Consider the following 24,060-nt stretch of genomic DNA (forward strand, 5'->3'; position numbering starts at 1 on the left):
TCTATCCATCCATTCATTTCTCCCTCTCAGGGTCGAAAGGGGGGCTGGAGCCTATCCCAGCTGAAGTCAGGGTACACCCTAGACCAGACCTGGGCAAATTAAGGCCCGTCGAGCTTTTCAATCTGGCCCGCTGAACATTCCCAAAAAATGTATTTAGATCTTTAAGATGGAAACTGTAGCTGCCATTATGATGTGCAGTGATGTTTTTTAATGACCGTAAGTCTTGAACTAAACAAAGTATTTAAATGGTTGGAATCTGCACTTTTGCATGATATACTAGTTACTATGGTAATCTAAATCAAAGCAGCTCAGACGAAGCACCAAGCAGTGTGGGTGGGGAGCGTTTCCACAGAGTGTTTCCAGAGCGACCAGCCTGAAATGCGGGTGTCAGGGACAGACGCGGAAGGAGATTTTTACAATAAAGTTCTAAAGCTTAGTGATATTTCAGATGTATCATATTGTAGGTGGTGGGTTTTTTTACCCTTCATGTTCATATTTCGCTGTTTGTTGTTTGTTTCGCTTGATTGTAAAATATGTCGATCGGGAGGGGGTGTGACGGTCATATGTTGTCAATATTCAGTGTTTTATCGTTCACAGTTAATACTATAAATCCCACATTCTTTATTTTCATGTACATTCTGGGTGTCTCATTCAGTAAAAACATGTAAAATGTCACTCTGTTTTTAAGGCGGTCTGACAGACATTATTGTGAGGTTTTGTATTAGTGTTCCTAAAAATCCGACATACCGGCCCCCAGACACATTTTTTTCTCTAAATTTGGCCCCTTCATCCATCCATCCATTTTCTACCGCTTATTCCCTTTGGGGTTGCGGAGGGCGCTGGAGCCTATCTCAGCTACAATCGGGCGAAAGGCGGGGTACACCCTGGACAAGTCGCCACCTCATCGCAGGGCCAACACAGATAGACAGACAACATTCACACTCACATTCACACACTAGGGCCAATTTAGTGTTGCCAATCAACCTATCCCCAGGTGCATGTCTTTGGAGGTGGGAGGAAGCCGGAGGGAACCCACGCAGTCACAGGGGAGGACATGCAAACTCCACACAGAAAGATCCCGAGCCCGGCATTGAACCCAAGACTACTCAGGACCTTCGTATTGTGAGGCAGACGCACTAACCCCTCTTCCACCGTGCTGCCCCAAATTTGGCCCCTCGAGTCAAAATAATTGCCCAGGCCTGCCCTAGACCATTTGCCAATTCATCGCAGGGCCAACACAGAGAGACAGACGAGTATTCACACTCTCATTCACAAACAAGGGTCAATTTAGAGTTGCCAATAAGCCTATTCCCAGGTGCATATCTCCACACAGAAAAACCCAGAGCCTGGGAATCGAACCCAGGACCTTCGTCCTGTGAGGCACGAGTGCTAACCACTGTGTCTGAACTGCGATCACATGTCAATCACGATACATATTGATTTTATCCCCCATTCATAGGGACCTTTGATCACTGATGGCATTTCTACAAGGCTAACTAGTTGTCATCTATTGAACATGACAATCTCCACTACCTTGTAGCGAGCGGCATGAGGCTAAACTTCTCATTAATGGTGCTGCTCTATGCTTAAAATTGCTGTTTTTTGCCTGCGGCCCAGTGGCATTTTTTCACCAACTGTTTTAAACTGTACATTTCTTTTTACATTTGTATGACAGTTAAATGTATTAGCTGCATCTGCGATATAACCAAACCAAAAAATTAAAAGTACAGGGCCAACTTATTTTTACACTTGCCCATGTTATAATGCTACATGTACAAATTTCCTGTTTAGTTAATAAATGTTGTATGATTGCAACACGATTAAATTTCAGGGACTTTTAACAATTAAAAAAAATATTTATTTCACAAAATGTTTTACTTGAATTATTTTTCGTATTTTCATTTTGTTGGTATGAAAAATACAATTATTAATAATTTAAGTTTGACCAAACCTTAAAGTCAGACGTAATTGGGTCGAAAGTAGCCAAATTGGGAATTAAAATTTTTTGTGGGGCAGAAATTAATAAATTCACTTTTTTTTTTATGAACTTGGTAGTCGGCACAGTACAGTGGCTTAAGATTTTCATCCAGACTAATGCCATCTTTCCAATGCCTTTTCCTTCATTATGTTCCCTCTCATCATTCTCTTTTAATCTTCTACTTTCCCTCTCACTTTACTTCCCATCTTTCCCAGCCTTCCACCTCCAACCAAGTTGCCCTCTCAACTAAATGCTTTGTGATGTGACGCTACGTGGATGGCAGGTCCGGTGTTGGAACGCGGGCACACTATAAAAACTCATGAATAACATTAGATGGCTTTCATTAGAAAAAGGCAGACTTGTGGAATTATGACACTATCATGATGCCTTCCAGCCTTCCTCTAAACAAAAATTCTAACTATATATTTTTAATGCAAAAGTAAATTCAAAATGAGCAGTTTTTTCTTTAATAAGATGAAACAAAAAGTGTGGTAGTGAATGAAATCACAAGAATAACAAATGTAATGGACACTGACTTTCACCTTTAATATGCAAGTGCCTGAAAGCATGCACTTAATGAGAGTACATTATTATTTTTTTTAAGTCCCTCCTATCAGACGCCTAATTAGGCCTACCTCAGCATGTCTGTTTGTGTGCGTGTGTGTGTGTGTGTTGCATGGTAATTAATTTCCCGGGAGTAAAAGACTACCATGCTGTTAAAGCAGGAGTTACTTCTATGCCCGGGTGTGCTTTAGATTATTAATTTGTGGGGTCTCCGTTTCTGCTGCACTGTCCGGTCGTGCCTGAGTGGATTTTCTCATTTGCAGGCTGAATGGCTAAAATGCCATGCTCAGCTTCTCACTCACACCACAGCAGTATAATGCATGTAAATTAGAAACAAACATCCATCAACTCTTGAATTTCCACATGCTGGACCTACTCTACGTCCACCATGCTGCCATTTGCAAACATTTAATTGATTATATGCAATTCTTACATTTAATATGGAAATCAGGTATTACAAATGCACACAAAGTAAGAGTTCAGTCAAAAGGCACTGTCTGACTGTCCGTCTACCAATTTTACTATTATAGTGTAGTGATGTTGATACGTTTTCAATGTAGTGATGCCCCAGAACCAACAGGTTGTGATTTGAGTGGGTCCCTGGAAAAATCTGATGGGTACCCACTAGGGTTGCACAATTTTGAGAGAAAACCTAATTGTAATTTTTCTCTCCAAAATTGAGATTGAAATTAGATTTGCGATTTTTATATTTTATACATAAAAATGCATAAAACTGTGAAAATAAAGAGAAGGAAGACATGTAACCTTAGACTGCCAATCAACATATTGTTATTCCAAGGTGCCAGACATTAGAACATGCAATGATTTACTTTAAAAATATTTGGGTTTATGCGAAAAACTCACAGCTTGTATCTATTTCATGCTCTTAAACTAAAAAAAAAAATAGCGAATAAAAACTATACTATACTATACTATATATTGATATGTGATCAAAATATATAATAATAATGCAAGTAACCTTTTAAAAGCATATACACTTTTATTTCTCATTGTTGAACTGTTAACCATTGTACTGTAATAGGAAGGAAAAAAAATTAGTTACCCGAAATAAATAAACAAACAAAGAATAAAATGGACTCTCCTTTTTGTAAAAAAGTACAGTCTTTAATTTTTCTATATTCAAACTGTGTGTAATGTCGCAGTGGCCAAAATATTAAATACTGTATACTAATAAATAAAACCTCTGCCTCGTTTTAATGAATACTTAAGCCTACTACGCTACTGTATTTTAATGTTGGTCATTATAACTATGTCTAAACTGCAGGCCAAAGTAGCCCAAAGCTGATTTTTCGATCAAACTGAAACTAATCACGATCATCGATCAAGATCATATACTCACACAGCCTTAAAACATACAGTACATACATCACATACATACCATACATCACATAAATACCATACTGTACATCCCATGCATACCATACATCACACACATTACATACATGTATATACCATAAAGCCTATTATTTGCGCACTATTGACTGGTGATGCACCAAAAAATCCGACCTACGAAAAAAAGACTTGGCTCACCGAAACGGGATGTTGTGATGACATATCCACTTCCACTGGCGGGCTGCGTCTTTCCGCACACACACAAATGACGTAGCTTGCCCAAAGATGACAAAAAAGTCGCATTCAGGTCGCATTTCCGTTAGCCAGGGGTGTCAAACATACGGCCTATGGGCCGTATTAGGCCCATAAAGAGATTTTAGCCGGCCTGCAAGATGAGTTTGCTTAAAATAAAAGTAAGCTAAAATAAAAAACTAAGAAAACTGCATGCAGCTGGGATAGGCTTCAGCCACCCCCTCCCCCGAGAGGGACAAGCGGTAGAAAGTTGATGGATGGATGGAAGTTCTAATTGTGTACACTGGCGATTGCAATAGCAATTCTTTGTATCACCTGCCGTGAAAGCGCCCATGATTTCAGAGGGGGCGGAGCTATGTGCCATGTCAACACGTCCAAGTGTCAACACTACGTACTTACGCTGCTTATTAGTGATAGTATTGAAAATGTGGATTGTTACGTTAATGCCTTGATTGTCAAATCAATTGTTAGTAATGAAACCTGTTACATTTCTACCCAAAAAAATGCTTTTGATAATCTCTACATTTTGTGTTGTACAGTGGACACATTTTCTGGACGCACATAAATATGCTAAAATAATATGTATCCCCTTCTAACTTCATGTGTGATTAGTGAAATTAGTCAAAATTCAGAATAAACCACATCATGTTAGTACATCAGTTGAATAAAATGAGTCAATTACATGAATTAAATTCTGTAATTTGATTTTGATATTATTTATTTTAACTTCTGATAGATTAAAAATTAACACCAATGGGAGCATTTTAGAACTGCTGGACTCAATTCCACCTATTTGACTGATGAACATGATCACATAATTTTTTTCAGTATGTATAAATAACAATAAATAAAGATATACATAATAATATTAACCGCAACATGTAAGTGTAAAAAAATCATGATGTGTACATTTTTAGAATGTGCTTGGTATATTTTTAAACAAAGAAAACAATCTGAAGTTGTCTTTATTTTCAAGTTATTATGCCATGATTTTACCAGTCCGGCCCACTTGGGAATATATGTTTCTCCTGAGCTAAAATTAGTTGTACACCCCTGGTTCAGACTGAAGTCACATTTGAAAAGATCAGATTCTAATCGGATTCAGTCTACCTCCAGTGTGCCCCAAATATGATGCAAAAAATATCAAATTTGAAGCATTTTAGAGCATTTAGACTGGCAAAAAAAGAATCTGAAAAAAAAACAGATTGGGCGTATGGTGGTAGTTGGTGAGACAGGTTTTTTCTGAGGTGGTACTTGGTGAAAAAGTTTGACAACCACTGCTGAAAAAGCTTGATTATTCGTACACTGAATAAGATGCCAAAAAGACCAGCAAAACAGTGACACATATCAACTGCCATTTAGTGTTGCAGGTTTGCTAGGTGTGTGTGTGTGTGTGTGTGTGTGTGTGCGTGTGTGTGTGTGTGTGTGTGTGTGTGTGTGTGTGTGTGTGTGTGTGTGTGTGTGTGTGTTTTCAATGAAAAAAGATGCCAGCTGTGCAGCATTGAGAGCCATCTCAGAACCCTTGCTGAGTTCTTAATGGTTGTTTGGAGCATGATTCACTAACACCTGAGGGGATGTGCATGAGGTTGTGTTTTATCCTGAAGACGTGAGGACATGCAAACAAGTACACACACATACACATCTCCAAGAGGCTAGAAAAGTTGGGCAGAATGAAGAGGAAGACGATTGACTCCATCAACAATACGCCTTTGCGTGAGAGAAACAGTAAAAAAAAAAAAAAAAAAAAAAAAAAAAAAAAAGTGCAATACATGTGAATGATGGGCAGATGAGTGGGAGGAATGATGAGAAAAAAAACTGATAAGGAGCGAGGGAAGCCAGTAGAAGCAGGTGGAGAATAAATTGAGACGAGGCAACAAGGGACAGGGGGTGAAGGCGGAGATGGGGAAGTGCTAACTTGCATGATTTCCCTCTTCTCATCTTTTCTTGTATGCTAGTCTACATTATGCGCATCTAAAGTAGCAATCTGTATGTGTCGTATAGCACTGCACTCACACTCTTATCACCGGGGGGTGTAAGCAAGAAGACTGCAGAGTACATGGATGTGTTTGTGTTGGTAAACACGGTGCCCAAGTACAGATAAAAAACAATTAATAATTTAGTTAGTAACTGGATTATTTCTTAAAACTACTATTCTGACCTGAAAAGTGCTGACATACACATGTAAGAGTGACTTGGGTTTCCACAGAAAGGGGGTGCAAACAAATTAAATAAGTTGGGGATAAGGTTGTACGGTATACCGGTATTAGTATAGTACCGTGATACTCATGAATCATATTCTGTACTATACCACCTCTAAAAAGTACCGGTCCCCCACCTGTCGTCGTCGTCACGTCGAGCATGTTCGGCAGTGCACAATCACGGAGTATTTACAAGCAGACACAGTGTGTAGACAGAAAAGGGAGAACGGACACATTTTGGCTTAAAAACTAAAGATAATGGTGAAGTTGTGACACTGAAGGTGCTTTAAGACATGGCTAGCTAGCTAGCAAGTGGCTGATGTCTGGCCGCAGTCAGCAGTGTTGTTAACTGGTTCTAAATCAATAATCCTAGTCTCCATGGAAACATATCAAGTACATTTATTTCAAATATTATCCCTGTATAACAAGTGATAAATATACATGCTCCACTTCACACCGCAGCACACTGGAGTTATGACAATGGATATGTTATCAAACCAAGATTTCATTATGTCCGATCATCAACCATTAAGACAATCACCTTAACTTTAAACACACTTCACATGAGCGAATGAAGTGCATACTTAGTCAACAGCCATACATGTCACTAAGGGTGGACGTATGAACAACGCCAACACTGTCCTAAACATGTGCCATGTAGTGAAACCACACTAAACAACAATGACAAACACATTTTAAGAAAATATTTGCACCGCAACACAACATAAACACTACAGAACAAATTCTCAGAATTCCCTGCAGCACCAACTCCTCCGGGACACAATATAAACAAACGTCATTGGTGGATCTACACCTAACATCCACTGTGATGATATCAAGGGAACATGCTTTTTTGCCATACCAGAATATGACGAAGTGTATGTAGCACTCGGCTTCGCTGTAACCACAGTGGGAGACGAGGAAATGCCGGTATGTTCTTTCTTTTAATGTTAATAAACTTACAATGTTATGCACAGGTATAGTTATAACAATTTTGTATACAATTTTAACTATTTATAGTCACAGTAGAGAGTGGGGGGTGGGGGGCGCAAATATTTTCTGCCTAGGTGGGGCGTAACAGAAAATAATTGAGAAGCATTGCTCTAGCATAAACTGACTACCAAGTCTTCACAAATTTGTTTGCTTACTTTTCATAATTCAGTGAAATTGGAACTTTGACACTCAAGATTCCATACAGGCTGAGATAATGATGTTTATGAGCTGCTAACGTACACAGAAAAAAAATAATATATGAAGTGGGATTAAAACCGACGCCTACAGAGTAGGCTGCAACTAGCGTTTTAGGCCGCTCGCCATCCTGAGAATGGACAAATGCTCATAAACACGTACGGTCTGAAATGCATGTCGGATTGCTAATTGTTACAGGGCATTTAATGTGCAATTGAGCACAAATAGTTGAATTGTTCTTGAAATAAAGATCTATAAAATAATGAGATATTTTTTTCCCCATTTTTGAACAGGGACATATTGTTGGGTCAAATGCAGAGGATAATCTCACCACACTTAGTGTGTGTGTGTGACAATTATTGGTACTTTAACTTGACTTTTTTTTTTTTTAATATCTACTGTATATCTACTGGATAAGCAAGAGGTTCAACTCTCCGGCTTAGCCTCCTATCTAGAACATCTGAATAGACCTTACCAGGAAGGCTGAAGAGTGTCATCCCGCAATAGTTGGAACACACCCCCCGGCCCTCCGTTTCAAAGAGAAGAACCACCACTGTGGTCTGTCAATCCAGAACCACAGCCATCGATGTCCACACAATACTGAGTCATTGACCACTTCCGGTTCCGGTTCACCGTGCGTGACTGCTCGCTGACTGCTCGCTGTTTCGAAAAAGCTAAGTATCGTTCTATTTGTGTGCTTTTAAATTGTTCTGCAGCTTTCTTTATTACTTTCTCAACATATTTAGTAGTACTATTTAACTTGCAAATCACCCGATCTCTGTCTCTCCACCCCTCCCGCAGCTAGCTAGCAGCTAGCTGCTAAGCAAACGAAGCTAGCGCGGAGAAAGGCGTCGCCGGGCGCCGGTCAGAAGGAGTCTACTCCTGCACACCGTGACCAGGACTTCTCGGAAGACAGCAGGAACTTCACTCGGTGACAGAAAACACCGTGAGTATGGCTTCCTGCGCGTCTTGCACCTTACTCACGGAGAGGCTGGCTCTGCTAGAGGGCCGTGTCCGCCAGTTAGAGCAGAGTAATCTCGTAACTTTAGATGTTGCGGACACATCTGCTAGCGTTAGCTGTAGCGAGCTAACTAGCCCAGCCTGTAGCAGTCCTAAGCGGCCTACAGCTACGGTGTACCGGTTGAGACGCATAATAGATTTAGCTCTTTAGCTAGTCCTACACCCCAGTCTACCGGGCACCACACCTTAGTCATAGGGGACTCCATCACCCGAAACATAAAGCTTAGCAAACCAGCCACAATTAAGTGCATCCCGGGGGCCCGAGCACCTGACATTGAGGCTAATCTTAGGGAGCTAACTCGCAACAGGCCTAGTAAACACGTACGACAGGCTAATCGCACCACTAGTTATGCGAATATAGTTGTACACGTTGGCTCCAATGACACTAGAATGAGACAGTCAGAGATTACAAAGAGAAACATAGCCAGGACTTGTGATCTCGCTAGAAAGATGTCCAGGCATCGAGTAATTGTCTCTGGCCCCCTGCCTGCGAGAGGCAGTGATGAGAGATATAGCAGATTAGTCTCGCTTAACAAGTGGCTGGCTAGCTTCTGTAGACAACAGGGACTAACGTTTATTGATAATTGGCCCTCTTTCTGGGGCAAACCAGGCTTGCTGATGAGGGACGGCCTTCACCCTAACCAGGAAGGCGCCATCATCCTGTCTAAGAATATAGACTACTGTTTAAGTCACATTTGACTAACTACACTAGAGCAAGCCCGGCCACAGGCAATTACAGAGCCTGCTAGTCCGGGTGAGGAGTCAGTTAAGCTAGAACTAGCCAGCACCAGGCTGGATAATTCCTGTACGCATAGCAATTTTCTTAGAATAACACACAACTCACATAATGGGTTTTCTGTTGTGAATGTGTCCGGGGTAGATATGCATTCTACTGAGGTGGCAAATCATGATGCGTTCAGTCGATCGCAGCATCAAGCAAACAATCTGAAAATTCCCGTCGTATCAATTCCTAGATATGGTCGAAACTATTTAAAGTGCACTACGTATAATAAACGCAACATTATTAATATTTCTACTACGGATAATTTAAACAAAAACTCGTCAAAACAGCCCAATACTTATAATATGGGCTTTTTAAACATAAGATCATTGTCTCCCAAAACGTTATTAGTTAATGAGGTCATTAGAGACAACAATCTTAACGTCATTGGTCTTAGCGAAACCTGGCTCAAACCAGACGAATTTTTTGCGCTAAATGAGGCATCTCCTCCTAACTATACGAATGCGCATATTGCCCGTCCCCTTAAAAGGGGTGGGGGGGTCGCACTAATATACAATGAAAACTTTAACCTTACCCCTAACCTAAATAATAAATACAAATCGTTTGAGGTGCTTACTATGAGGTCTGTCGCACCGCTGCCTCTCGATATGGCTGTTATCTACCGCCCCCCAGGGCCCTACTCGGACTTTATTAATGAATTCTCAGAGTTCGTTGCAGATCTAGTGACGCACGCAGACAATATAATCATAATGGGGGACTTTAATATCCATATGAATACCCCATCGGACCCTCAGTGCGTGGCGCTCCAGACTATAATTGATAGCTGTGGTCTTACACAAATAATAAATGAACCTACGCATCGCAACGGCAATACGATAGATCTAGTGCTGGTCAGGGGTGTCACCACCTCCAAAGTTATGGTACTCCCGTATACTAAAGTAATGTCCGATCATTACCTTATAAAATTCGAAGTTCTGACTCATTGTCAACAAACTAATAATAATAATAACTGCTATAGCAGCCGCAACATTAATGCCGCCACAACGATGACTCTTGCTGACCTACTGCCTTCGGTAATGGCACCATTCCCAAATTAGGTCGGCTCTATTGATAACCTCACTAACAACTTTGACAATGCCCTGCGCAAAACCATTGATAGTATAGCACCGCTGAAACAAAAAAGGGCCCCTAAAAGGCGCACCCCATGGTTTACAGAGGAAACCAGAGCTCATAAATTATCATGTAGAAAGTTGGAACGCAAATGGCGCGCGACCAAGCTTGAGGTTTTCCATCAAGCATGGAGTGATAGTTTAATATCGTATAAACGCATGCTTACCTTAGCTAAAGCTAAATATTACTCAAATCTCATCCGCCTCAACAAAAACGACCCTAAATTTTCGTTTAGTACAGTAGCATCGCTAACCCAACAAGGGACTCCTCCCAATAGCTCCACCCACTCGGCAGATGACTTTATGAATTTCTTTAATAAGAAAATTGAACTCATTAGAAAGGAGATTAAAGACAACGCATCCCAGCTACAACTGGGTTCTATGAACACAGATACAACTGTATCTACGACGGATACTGCAATACAAAATAGTCTCTCTCTTTTTGATGAAATAACATTAGAGGAACTATTACAGCGTGTAAGTGGGATAAAACAAACAACATGTTTACTTGACCCACTTCCTGGGAAACTTATCAAGGAGCTTTTTGTATTATTAGGTCCATCAGTGCTAAATATTATAAACTTATCACTTTCCTCTGGCACTGTTCCCCTAGCATTCAAGAAAGCGGTTATTCATCCTCTGCTCAAAAGACCTAACCTTGATCCTGACCTCATGGTAAACTACCGACCGGTGTCCCACCTTCCCTTTATTTCGAAAATCCTCGAAAAAATTGTCGCACAGCAGCTAAATGAACACTTAGTGTCCAACAATCTCTGTGAACCTTTTCAATCCGGTTTCAGGGCAAATCACTCTACGGAGACAGCCCTCGCAAAAATGACTAATGATCTACTGCTAACGATGGATTCTGATGCGTCATCTATGTTGCTGCTTCTTGATCTTAGCGCTGCTTTCGATACCGTCGATCATAATATTTTATTAGAGCGTATCAAAACACGTATTGGTATGTCAGACTTAGCTTTGTCGTGGTTTAACTCTTATCTTACTGACAGGATGCAATGCGTCTCCCATAATAATGTGACCTCGGACTATGTTAAGGTAACGTGCGGAGTTCCTCAGGGTTCGGTTCTTGGCCCTGCACTCTTTAGTATTTACATGCTGCCGCTAGGCGACATCATACGCAAATACGGTGTTAGCTTTCATTGCTATGCTGATGACACCCAACTCTACATGCCCCTAAAGCTGACCAACACGCCGGATTGTAGTCAGCTGGAGGCGTGTCTTAATGAAATTAAACAATGGATGTCCGCTAACTTCTTGCAACTCAACGCCAAGAAAACGGAAATGCTGATTATCGGTCCTGCTAAACACCGACATTTATTTAATAATACCACCTTAACATTTGACAACCAAACAATTACACAAGGCGAATCAGTAAAGAATCTGGGTATTATCTTCGACCCAACTCTCTCGTTTGAATCACACATTAAGAGTGTTACTAAAACGGCCTTCTTTCATCTCCGTAATATCGCTAAAATTCGTTCTATTTTATCCACTAGCGACGCTGAGATCATTATTCATGCGTTCGTTACGTCTCGTCTCGACTACTGTAACGTATTATTTTCGGGTCTCCCTATGTCTAGCATTAAAAAATTACAGTTGGTACAAAATGCGGCTGCTAGACTTTTGACAAGAACAAGAAAGTTTGATCATATTACGCCTATACTGGCTCACCTGCACTGGCTTCCTGTGCACTTAAGAAGTGACTTTAAGGTTTTACTACTTACGTATAAAATACTACACGGTCTAGCTCCGTCCTATCTTGTCGATTGCATTGTACCATATGTCCCGGCAAGAAATCTGCGTTCAAAGAACTCCGGCTTATTAGTGATTCCCAGAGCCCAAAAAAAGTCTGCGGGCTATAGCGCGTTTTCTATTCGGGCTCCAGTACTATGGAATGCCCTCCCGGTAACAATTAGAGATGCTACCTCAGTAGAAGCATTTAAGTCCCATCTTAAAACTCATTTGTATACTCTAGCCTTTAAATAGCCCCCCTGTTAGACCAGTTGATCTGCCGTTTCTTTTCTTTTCTCCTCTGCTCCCCTTTTCCTTGAGGGGGGGGGGGGCACAGGTCCGGTGGCCATGGATGAAGTGCTGGCTGTCCAGAGTCGGGACCCGGGGTGGACCGCTCGCCTGTGCATCGGCTGGGAACATCTCTACGCTGCTGACCCGTCTCCGCTCGGGATGGTGTCCTGCTGGCCCCACTATGGACTGGACTCTTACTATTATGTTGGATCCACTATGGACTGGACTCTCACAATATTATGTCAGACCCACTCGACATCCATTGCTTTCGGTCTCCCCTAGAGGGGGGGGGGGGTTACCCACATATGCGGTCCTCTCCAAGGTTTCTCATAGTCATTCACATCGACGTCCCACTGGGGTGAGTTTTTCCTTGCCCGTATGTGGGCTTTGTACCGAGGATGTCGTTGTGGCTTGTGCAGCCCTTTGAGACACTTGTGATTTAGGGCTATATAAATAAAGATTGATTGATTGATTGACTGCAGTCTTGTCAACCAAGACAGCCCCACAGCATCCATGCAGAGCCTTAAAGGTGGATTGCACTTTTTTGGGAATTTCTCCTATCATTCACAATCCTTGTGTAAGACAAGTACACGTATGTATTTTATTTTTTTAGGCATTTTCACTGTAAATAAATGCGAGCAAAAGTCGCCTTACAATGGAGTCTATGGGAGTTGCTCAATTCTGCTTATAGAGCGCTTAAAAACATCCAAACACTTCCATTAACATTTTACTGTATATAGTAACAGGCACACTCATGAATAACATTAACATAACAATATTTTTCTCATTTTAATCATACGGTGGCGCATTCTTTTAATAAACATATCACAACGTTTGCTTTTTCCTTCAACTAGTACAAGTCTGTACGTGTCCATGCATTAAATTAGTCCGATTTCTCAAATAGTTTGGCTCTAAAGAAGCCTCCTACAACCCATGGGAACACCTCCATCCGATCGTGTTCAATTTTTGAAAAGTCGGACTAACACGTATCATGTTTCCATGATTTTTCGTCCGAAAATTCCTCCGAGACAACGCCCTAACGCCAGTCTTTTCACAGGTGCATGGTTTGACCTAATAGGTCAACCGGAAAAGCAATAAATGTATCTACGCTAAAAGGAAATAAGCGCCCCCCAGTGTATGGTAAGCAAACGCCGTATGACCAGTAGTCACATTAGAGAGTATGCACGGACACTAGGACTTCATACACGGGTGTGAAAATACAAACGAATTAACTATTTGAGAAATCAGACTAATTTAGTACAAGTAAACGTAGGTAGGTAGGTAGGTAGGTAGGTAGGCCTTTATTGTCATTGCACAAGTACAACAAAACTTTGTTTTCAGCACAAACCCATTCAAGATTAGACAAACAAACAGTGTACAGGGTTACAGAATAGGAACGTTCTAGTGATTGGCTACAACTCATGCAGACTTCATGAGAGGCAACACACATAATTAAACATCACTTACTATACAATGACTGCTCTCACTGGGATGCCGACTGTAAGGATGTTGATATATTTCCGTTTAGATAAAGAATGACTCATAATCCTCTCGATGGGTTAAAAAAAAGTGGGTGCAAAACAGCGTCTTTCTTGCCATCTCCAGGTCTAATTTGGCTGTCAGAGTTTACCAACTTCAGAGTTTATGTCCACATCATTTTACTATCCAAGTAAAAGGCTTTGATTGATTGATTGAAACTTGTATTAGTAGATTGCACAGTACAGTACATATTTTGTACAATTGACCACTAAATAGTAACACCCGAATAAGTTTTTCAACTTGTTTAAGTCGGGGTCAACGTTAATCAATTCATGGTAAATGAATGGCATGATTTATAATCTAAAATAAACTTTCCCCAGCTCCTGGGCGAGAAAGCAGCTGTCCAGCTGATGTCAATATAGCAGCATAAGGAAGTTGCCGCTCTCTGATCAATGCGCTAAATGTAAGTCCTTTACGTTAGCGCTTATAATAACAATATCGCCCATACTCGGTTAATATACGGGTCACGAAATGTAAATGGAGCATTGTTGCCGCTTTTTGGATGGTTATTTCTTGGGTTTTATGGTCGGAATAAACACAATAGACTAGCTCCCATTACCTTCATTGTTAGCTGACTTTTATTTACATATGTTAACGAGTTATATCGCATTAAAAAATACATTAGGTGTTCTTGTCTCTCAAAAGGATTGTGACAATGATAAGCAAAATTCCCAAAAAAAAGTGCAGTTCCCCTCTTTCACTCCCGTGGGCTATGCCACTGAGGCACGGGCACAGCTTTCTCACCAGAAGACGAGTCAGTGGGATTGAGGAGGTTCTCAAAGTATTCCTTCCACCAATTCACAACATTCCAAGTCAAGGTCAGCAGCACACCATCCCCACCATACACAGTGGGGACAGTGAACTGCATCCACTTTGTATTGCATGTGTAATATGAAGAAAGGAGGGTTTTGTCTGATGAACTCAGATTTTCAACATTTGCACCAATGCAAGATTATTTTGTTGTTTGCTTGCTTTGTGCACCACAACTAGCTCGAGGGTTGAAATTGAGCACAAAGCTCTAGAGTGGGCCGTCTGCCAGAGTGGGTTCATGTTTGGAAGTGATACACGGCCACATGGGAAATGAGTTGATCTGACTTTTCAATCAAAAGATTTTCTATTAAAAACTTTTAGACATGCTGTTTATGGTGTGCCTTGTTCTCACGTGTGCATTGGTGTAATGTCTTTTGGAGCAGTCCAAAGAGAGAGAATGAGTGAGCTATTGGTGTCATATAAAAAAAGACACACAGTCACATACATGCCCAGACACACAATGAAGTGTGATGAATGAAAAGGGCTCAGTAGATAGTTTCCATTGTAATCAGTTTCCATTTTGTTCTGTTGATATCCTGTATTTTTGTTGGTAAAATGTGATTTTTTTTATGCCAGTGTCTTTGCTTTGTTATGTCTGACTGTATTTTTTTTTTTACAAATCAAAATAAAGTCAAAAATATTAGAATTTTTTTTTCTTCCTAATTTAGGAATCACAACGAATGAATGTATGGATGCTTTAAAAAGCGGGTTGTCTTAACAGCTGGTAGGGACTAGATTATTTTACTGTTAGAGAAATAAATAGGTGAGATTTTGTTACACATTGCTGTTCCTGGTTTGTCTTCACAACAAACAATACAGTGGATGTTGAGTTAGACTAGTAGTCTCTAACCCACGACCCCTTGGCCATTTACAGCCTGCAGGACCATATGTTAACCCCACTATTTCACATTAACGTTTAGTGTAAAAGCAACCTTCACACGCTGGGCGGCTAATGGTTAAATATAGTGTGGTGATCTTGAACCACACTTGACAGAACAACAATAAATTAAAAAAAAGGTACAATGCAACAAACACATATAAGGCAACTACTACTACTATGGGGAATAATAACCAACAATTACATTACCTCTAAACATGTGACTATCAGCGTTTTACAAAACAAGTGCCGCAAATGTTAGATCCACTATGGACTGGACTTTCACAATATTATGCTAGATCCACTCGACTTCCATTGCACCGGGGGGGGGGGGGGTTTAGGAAAGGATGTCGTTGTGGCTTGTGCAGCTTTTTGAGACACTCGTGATTTAGGGCTATATAAGTAATCTTTGATTGATGATTGAAAGCATGCTGGGAAATAGGAAGGACTGCCAGCAGTAGGAGAGATGCTGGTTCCCAGCGAGATTTTCTGCATCTTTTTGCTCAAAGAACATGTTTAGAAATGACACAGTAGTTGTCTTTTTAGCCTGTAATAGTAGAAGTAGTAGCCCTGTATACTGTATGTGTTATTGTTACTGCGATTTCTTTTCTGACATCTTGAGTATGACTGCTCTGTTGAGTAATGACCTTCTGCCATTTCCAATGTGTTGACAAGCTCAAAATGAATTCCCTCATGGCTACTGCTAATGCCTACCATAGCTCAGTGGTACTATGTGCTTCTGGTAGAATTGGTGGATGAATATAGTCATGTAGTTGTTCTAAAATTAATAACTACTCCAGCGTCCCTCAGGTAAATTGAGATGCCTGGATTGAACAGCTGAATTGCAGAGTTTATTTGAGTGCTACTCGGTAGAGGTGGGGGAAAATGATTGATTCTCCAATGCATCACGATTAGAACGTGGGCTATTCAAGATTCAATAGACAAATGTCCAAAAATTTATTATTTAGGTACGTTAAATAAAGTAATACAGAGGGTTCTAAAATGCAGCATTAATGCTAATGTTCTCTAAACGCTAGTTCTACGTTTGGTTCAAAATAATCATGGGAGAACCATTAGCCAACATTCTTTTAACGTTGTGTATCAGGGGGGTTAGCGTGAACACACACAGAGGAGGGAGGAGAGGACAAGCTATGCTTGCCGCAGCGTTAAACTAGGTTGAATGCGAAGTAGTGAAAAAAATAAAGAATAAATGATTTGTACACTTCAACAAAGGGTAGATAGGAAATGCGTTGCAGCAGAGTAACCAGTTAAAATGAGGAAATTAGCAAGTAGAGCAATAATATCCGTACAGTGTCGCCGCCGGCTGGAAAAACTTTCGGCCATAGACATGAATGAGTTAATAGTTGACACTCGTGTTTGAGCCGCGAGTTCATGGCGACTGGGGCCAAAGTGTCTGAATATTCTGTGGTTTTAGAAGGCACTAAAATTAAATCAAGGATGCCTGCTTGCCAATAGGGTCGTTTATTTATTTTATCACTTAGCAGGCAACTACAGTTCTCATGTATCTAGTATTCCCATATATACTGTTGACATCCATTACCCAGAAATGGCACATTACTGCATATGTCAATAGCCAAAGGAGGAACCTTGTAGACATATTATTTATAAGTAAATGTATACGTTTAGAGTATGTAATAATAATAATAATATACAATACATGAACAGTCACCTCTCCTGAGCTGCCACCTTATTGTGGTAGAGGACTTTGAGTGTCCCAATGATCCTAGGAGCTATGGTTGTCTGGGTTCTTCTATGCCCCATGGCAGTGTCTCCCAAAACAAATAGGTTCTAGGTGAGGGACCAAACAAAGAGTAGCTCTAAGACTTCTATGAAAAAACACAATCAAGGACCCAGATTTCCCTTGAGGAGGTGGGGCTCGATAGCGAGCGCCTGGTAGCACAGCCCGAAAGGGCAACGTGGGTCCCTCCTCCAATGGGTTCACCACTCACAGGTGGGGGCATAGAGTTCGGGTGCAATGTGACAGGGCTCTCGGCGATCCGATCCTTGGCTACAGAAACAAGCTCTTGGGACGTCAAACGCCACTTCGCTGGGGGGGCAGGGAAGAGCCTGAGCTGGTGCGCGAGGTGGAGAAGTTATGGTTGGATGTTGTCGGACTCACTTCGACGCACAGCAAGGACTCTGGAATCAGTCCTCTCGTGAGGGGCTCGAGTCTCTTCCACTCTGGCGTTGAAAATAGTGAGAGACGACGGGCGGGTGTGGCAAGACTTGTTGCCTCGCAGCTCAGAGCCTGTACGTTGGCGTTTAACCCAGTAGACGAAAGGGATAGCTTTCCTCTGCCTGCGGGTGGGGGGGACGGGTCCTGACTGTTGTTTGTGCTTACGCACCAAACAGCAGTTCAGATTACCCGCCCTTTTTGGATTCACTAAAGGGAGTACTGGAGAGTGCTTCCCCGGGTGATTCCCTTGTTTTGCTGCAACGACAGTGAAACCCGGAGAGGTGTGATTGGGAGAAATGGCTGCCTGGATGTAAACCTGAGTGGTGTTTTGTGCTTCTCAGAGATTGTCCATAACAAACATCCTGTTCAAACATAAGTGTGTCCATATGTGCATTTGGCATCAGGACACCCTAGGCCACAGTTCGATGATCGACTTTGTGGTTGTGTCATCGGATTTGCGGTCTCATGTTTTGAAGAGAAGGGCGGAGCTTTCTACCGATCACCACTTGGTGGCGAGTTGGCTACGATAGTGGGGGAGGATGCTGATCAGACCTGGCAGGCCCAAACACATTGTTAGGGTCTGCTGGGAACGCCTGGCAGAGTCTCTGTCAGAGAGAGTTTTAATTCCCACCTCCGTAAGAACTTTGAACATGTCACAAGGGAGGCGCTGGAAATTGAGTCCGAGTAAGCCATTTTCCGTTCCCCTATTGTTGAGGCAGCCGATCGGAGCTGAGGCCGCAAGGTAGTTGATGCCTGTCGTGGCGGTAATCTCATGCCATCAAGCTGAAGAAGGAGTCCTATTGGGTCCTTTCGGCTCGTAGGAGTCCGGAGGCAGCGAATAGGTACCGAAAGGCCAAGTGGTGTGCGGCTCTGGTGGTGGGGGAGGCAAAAACTCGGACATGGGAAGACTTCGAGGAAGCCATGGAAAACGACTTCCGGACAACTTCGAAGTAATTCTGGACCACCATGCGCCGCCTGAGATGGTTCGGGCATCTAGTCGGGATGCCCCCCCCGAACGCCTCCCTAGAGAGGTGTTTAGGGCACGTCCGACTGGTATGAGCAGTGCACTGTCAATACCGTGTATAGTGGGGATGGTGTGCTGCTGACCTCGACTCGGGATGTTGTGAATCGGTGGTGGGAATACTTCGAAGACCTCCTCAATCCCACCTACACGTCTGCCTGTGAGGAAGCAGTGTCTCTGGAATCTGTGGTGGAATCTCCTATTTCTGGAGCTGAGGTTGCCATGGTAAGTAAAAAACTCCTCGGTGGCAGGACACCGAGGGTGAATAGAGATACGCCCAGAGTTCCTTAAGGCTCTGGATGTTGTGGGGATGTCTTGGTTAACAAGACTCTGCAACATTGCCTAAACATTGGGGGTGGTGCCTCTAGATTGGCAGACCGAAGTGGTGATTCCTCTATTTAAGAAGGGGAACCGGAGAGTGTGTTCCAACTATCGTGGGATCACACTCCTTAGCCTCCCTAGTAAGGTCTGTTCAGGCGTACTGGAGAGGAGGCTATGCAGGATAGTCGAACCTCGTATTCAGGAGGAGAAGTGAGGTTTTCGTCCTGGTCGTGGAACAGTGGACCAGCTCTATACTCTCAGCAGGATCTTCGAGGGAGCATGGGAGTTTGCCCAACCAATCTAGATGTGTTTTGTGGACTTGGAGAAGGCATTTCACTATGTCCCTCTGGATGTCCTGTGGGGAGTGCTCAAAGAGTATGGGGTACCGGACCGCCTGATTGTGGCGGTCGGTTTCCTGTATGATCAGTGTCAGAGCTTGGTCTGCATTACCACAGTAAGTCGCACCCGTTTCCAGGGAAGGTTGGACTGCGCCAAGGCTGCCCTTGGTTGCCGATTCTTTTCATAACACTTATGGACAGAATTTCTAGGTGCAGTCATGGTGTTGAGGAGATCCGGTTTGGTGGCTGCAGGATCAGGTCTCTGCTTTTTGCAGATAATGTGGTCCTGCTGGCTTCATCTGACCAGGATCTTCAGCTCTCACTGGAACAGTTCTCAGATGAGAATCAGTACGTGCGTGTCCATGGTTCTCGGCCGGAAACGGGTGGAGTGCCATCTTAGCGTTGGTGAGGAGATCTTGCCCCAAGTGGAGGAGTTCAAGTACCTCGGAGTCTTGTTCACGAGTGAGGGAAGAGTGGATTATGAGATCGACAGGCGGATTGATGAGACATCTGCAGTCTGTCGCAGTGAAAAAAGACATGAGCCAGAAGGCAAACCTCTCGTTATACCGGTCGATCTCCGCCCCTATCTTCACCTATGGTCATGAGCTTTGGGTTATGACCGAAAGAACAAGATCATGAATACAAGCGGCTGAAATTAATTTCCTTTGTCGAGTGGCGGGGCTCTCCCTTAGAGATAGAGTGAGAAACGCTGTCATTCAGTAGGAGCTCAGAGTAAAGCCGCCGCTCCTCCACATCGAGAGGAGCCAGATGAGATGGTTCGGGCATCTGGTCGGGATACCCCCCGAACTCCTCCCTGGAGAGGTGTTTAGGGCACGTCCGACCAGTAGGAGGCCACAGGGACGACCCAGTAAATGTTGGGGGGACTATGTCTCCCAATTAACCTGGGAATGCCTCGGGATCCCCTGGGAGGAGCTGGACAAAGTAGCTGGGGAGAGGGAAGTCTGGGTTTCTTTGCTTAGGCTGCTGCCCCTGCGACCCAACCTTGGATAAGCAGAAGAAGATGGATGGATGGACATTAACAATATACACAATAATATTAATAATATACAATTCAATATATTATAGCTGTATAAATAATCAAATCATAGCCCCTGAATCGTAATTGTAATCAAATCATGAGTTGCCCAAGGATTCCCACCACTACTACTGCGGCACAAATTCGATTGGCAAAAATGTGAAGGGAAGTTGTAGGCAGCACAAAATGCTCAAACTCTGTCAATGCAGTAAAGACTTTACAGTGAAAATGGAACTTATTTTTAACTTAGCAATTGAAGCATTTAGTATAAAACCTTTTCCCGTCTTTACTACCATGATTAACCCTCCTCGCCCAGCTGCTTTCAAGTGTAATAATTGTTTGTTGACCTCAGGCTCTTTCCCTGCTGCTAATGTGTGTGTATAGTTTCTTTAAGCATATCAGTCATTACTTACATCCAAGCTTTTGAGCCCTGTAATTACCTTTAGCTTTGATGCCATCATGCCCCACACTTCCACCTGTACACATATACGCACACACACCAAGATAAGAAACATCTTGGCACACAACACAAATGTGCACACTCACACATCTTGGTGTCATGCTGTCACTAATGGTGTTTTAGTAAAAAACTTACACCTCGCAAGCTAATCTATGCCTTTGGCTTTTTGAGTGTGTGAATGAGTGTGTGCGTGTGTGTGTGTGTGTGTGTGTGTGTGTGTGTGTGTGTGTGTGTGTGTCCTACCGCTGTTTGATGGCAGCAGTTCAACTTTACACACCTCTCACTAATACCAAATCAATGAATAACTTAGGCTTGGACAGTACACTACACCCCATGCCCCTTATTCAGTATCTCAATAACATGAGCATGACATTGACTTGTCTCTTGACCAACGCACGCACGCACGCACGAGTATAATGGCATTCAGCAAAGGTACAGCTACAAACTAACATTGATTTCTCTTGTAATGACTCTTTATAAATGAGAGAGGAAATTTGTTATTTTATTTAGTGATTAAACACCAAGATCCACCATTGTATTTCAACACTGTGGTTAATAAGCCCCTTATTTTTCTCTATCCTCTTGTTGTGGGGCAGACTGGCTCGCACATGCACATGCAGGTCAAAATCCTCTGCTGTTGCCATTGCTAATACAAAGTAGCGTGTCGTTCAAACTTATATCTGTCTGTAGACTCCATTTGGAAGCGCTAAAAACTACAACGTGGATGACAGGGAGAAGATGCAGTCGAAGTGGAGGCACGTAACTAAGATCACCCACAAAACGGCGCATCCTGAAGAGAGGGTCAGAAAGCGGCTTGAAAACGGTCTGTAAAACAATCTACCGTATTTTCCGGACCATAGGGCGCACCGGATTATAGGGCGCATTAAAGGGGTCATTTTTTATTTATTTTTTCTAAATGGAAAACACTTCCTTGTGGTCTACATAACATGTAATGGTGGTTCTTTGGTCAAAATCTTGCACGGATTATGTTTTACAGATCATCTTCAAACCGCTTTCTGACAGGCGCTTTAGGATGCGCCGTTTTGTGGGCAGTCTTATTTACGTGGCTCACCTTCGACCGCGTCTTCTCCCCGTCATCTTTGTTGTACCGGTGTAGCGTACAAGGACGGGAGCTTTACACTATTTTGTATTAGAATTGGCAACAGCGGAGGGTGAATGTCCCATAACCAGAAGATAAAGAAAAAGATGAAACTTATCGACTACGGAGTCGGCACGGACTACAAAGGTGGACATGCGCAAATTTTCAGGACTTCTGCAGATCCCAAATACAGATCAGCAGGTACCAGAAGGTAAGAAAAGTTGCTTTTGAATAACATTGCGAAACAAAAGGTCAGATAATATGTCTTACCTTATACACGCCGTAATAATACTCGTATGTTGAAGCACAGTACAACCCATCAAGCGGTGCGGCTTCAAGGTCGTATTAAAACATTTTGATAGATTTTTGAGCGCCGTGTGTAATGTTATATACTTTCGATGGAACCTTTTAAAATGTTGGTGTTGTTTACTTGAGTCATATTGCAGTCTACACGTATCTCTTATGTGTGACTGCCATCATATTGCAGTCTACACGTATCTCTTATGTGTGACTGCCATCTACTGGTGACACTTATCATTTCACCATGTACCAAATAAAATAGCTTTGAGGTCGATGAGCACAACCAAAATGATTCCGTATATTAGGCACACCGGGTTATAAGGCGCACTGTTGAGTTTTGAGAAGTAGAAAGGATTTTAAGTGCGCCTTACAGTCCGAAAAATACGGTATTCAAATTTTTGACAAAATAATTACCATTCCATTACATGTTATATAGACCACAAGAAAGTGTTTTAAATTTGGAAAAAAATCACAATATGCCCTCTTCAAAGTTTTTTTTGTAATATTTTCCCTAAAATGCGCATTAAATATATAAAGTGTGTTTTATCCAACTACTTGATTAATTGAACAAATAACCTTTAGATTACTCAATTATTAAAACTAATCGATAGCTGCTCCCAAATTAGTTTATCTTTGAAAGCACAATCACGAGATAAATTAAAAACACAAATAAAATAAAAAAAACACTGGTGGGTATGGCAGCCATTTTTGAGAGATCTCCACAAATCACATATCACTGGACAGCCCAGGTGTCCTCTTCTCAAGTAGGTTTTTTTTTGGAATTGACTCAGGTCTGTAAAAATGTTTGTCCATTTTCAGAGAACAAAAATGTACTGATCTGAAGTCCAAGGAGATACGTCATGTCACACAGCTGCATTCGAGAGAATGAGCGAATGTCGCCATCTAGTGGCCTAAAACCATAGAAACCGGAAGTCTTCTCCTGAAATAATTCACATGTGCTAACACACGTTACAGTAGCTAGTGTTTACAACAGGTAGACTGCTAACGTTGAAGACCAGCAAAATGCGTCCCTTACTGTGCGAAGCAGCGATGGCAGACATCTTTGGCCACTTTGTTGGAGACACAGCTCGCCATGGGCTCGGAGGAGAAGAGCAACTGGCCACGTTTAATGCCGCTTGTCGCTCGCAGGCCGTAACCTTTCCCCGGGCTTACAAACCCCTCCAACGTGGACGCCATTAATTGTCGGGTTTATATAAGCCCGCGCGAGCCGCCAGACAAATGTTTACGCACGCACGACGTACGCTAAGCTACGTGTTGACGACATAATACCGCGTCATCACGTAAGACGTAATGACGTCACACATTATTTAAAATGTAAATTTCATAATCATTACTGCAAAAACTACAATTTTTACACAGTTTAAATTCTTAATTTAGTTGAAAGACGTACTATGACCACTACTAATAATAATACTAGTCCTGTATTAATATCTTAAATAATGTCCTCCCTACTTATTTTACAACTTCAATTCAAACTACTTATTTCGTGTGTATTGCAATGTTTATCGTTACTTTGCGTGAATAATCAAGTAAG

At 42.1% G+C, this 24,060-nt stretch overlaps 1 protein-coding gene across 4 annotated transcripts in view; it reads right to left on the reverse strand.

The window, feature by feature from the left end:
* Window positions 1-23,771, reverse strand: part of smyd3 (SET and MYND domain containing 3) — a 136,998-nt gene extending 113,227 nt beyond the window's left edge. For 2 of the 4 annotated variants that reach the window (XM_061964362.2, XM_061964361.2), the window contains exon 1: window positions 23,542-23,770. In XM_061964362.2, the coding sequence (XP_061820346.2) occupies window positions 23,542-23,702 (161 nt within the window). In that variant the 5' untranslated portion in view covers window positions 23,703-23,770. Of the gene's footprint in view, window positions 1-23,541 lie in introns of all 4 variants that reach the window. The other 2 variants (XM_072913374.1, XM_061964363.2) reach the window with 1 other exon arrangement.
* Window positions 23,772-24,060: the final 289 nt, after the last annotated feature.

This window comes from Nerophis lumbriciformis, linkage group LG06 (genome assembly GCF_033978685.3).
Source record: "Nerophis lumbriciformis linkage group LG06, RoL_Nlum_v2.1, whole genome shotgun sequence".
NCBI classification, from domain to species: domain Eukaryota; kingdom Metazoa; phylum Chordata; class Actinopteri; order Syngnathiformes; family Syngnathidae; genus Nerophis; species Nerophis lumbriciformis.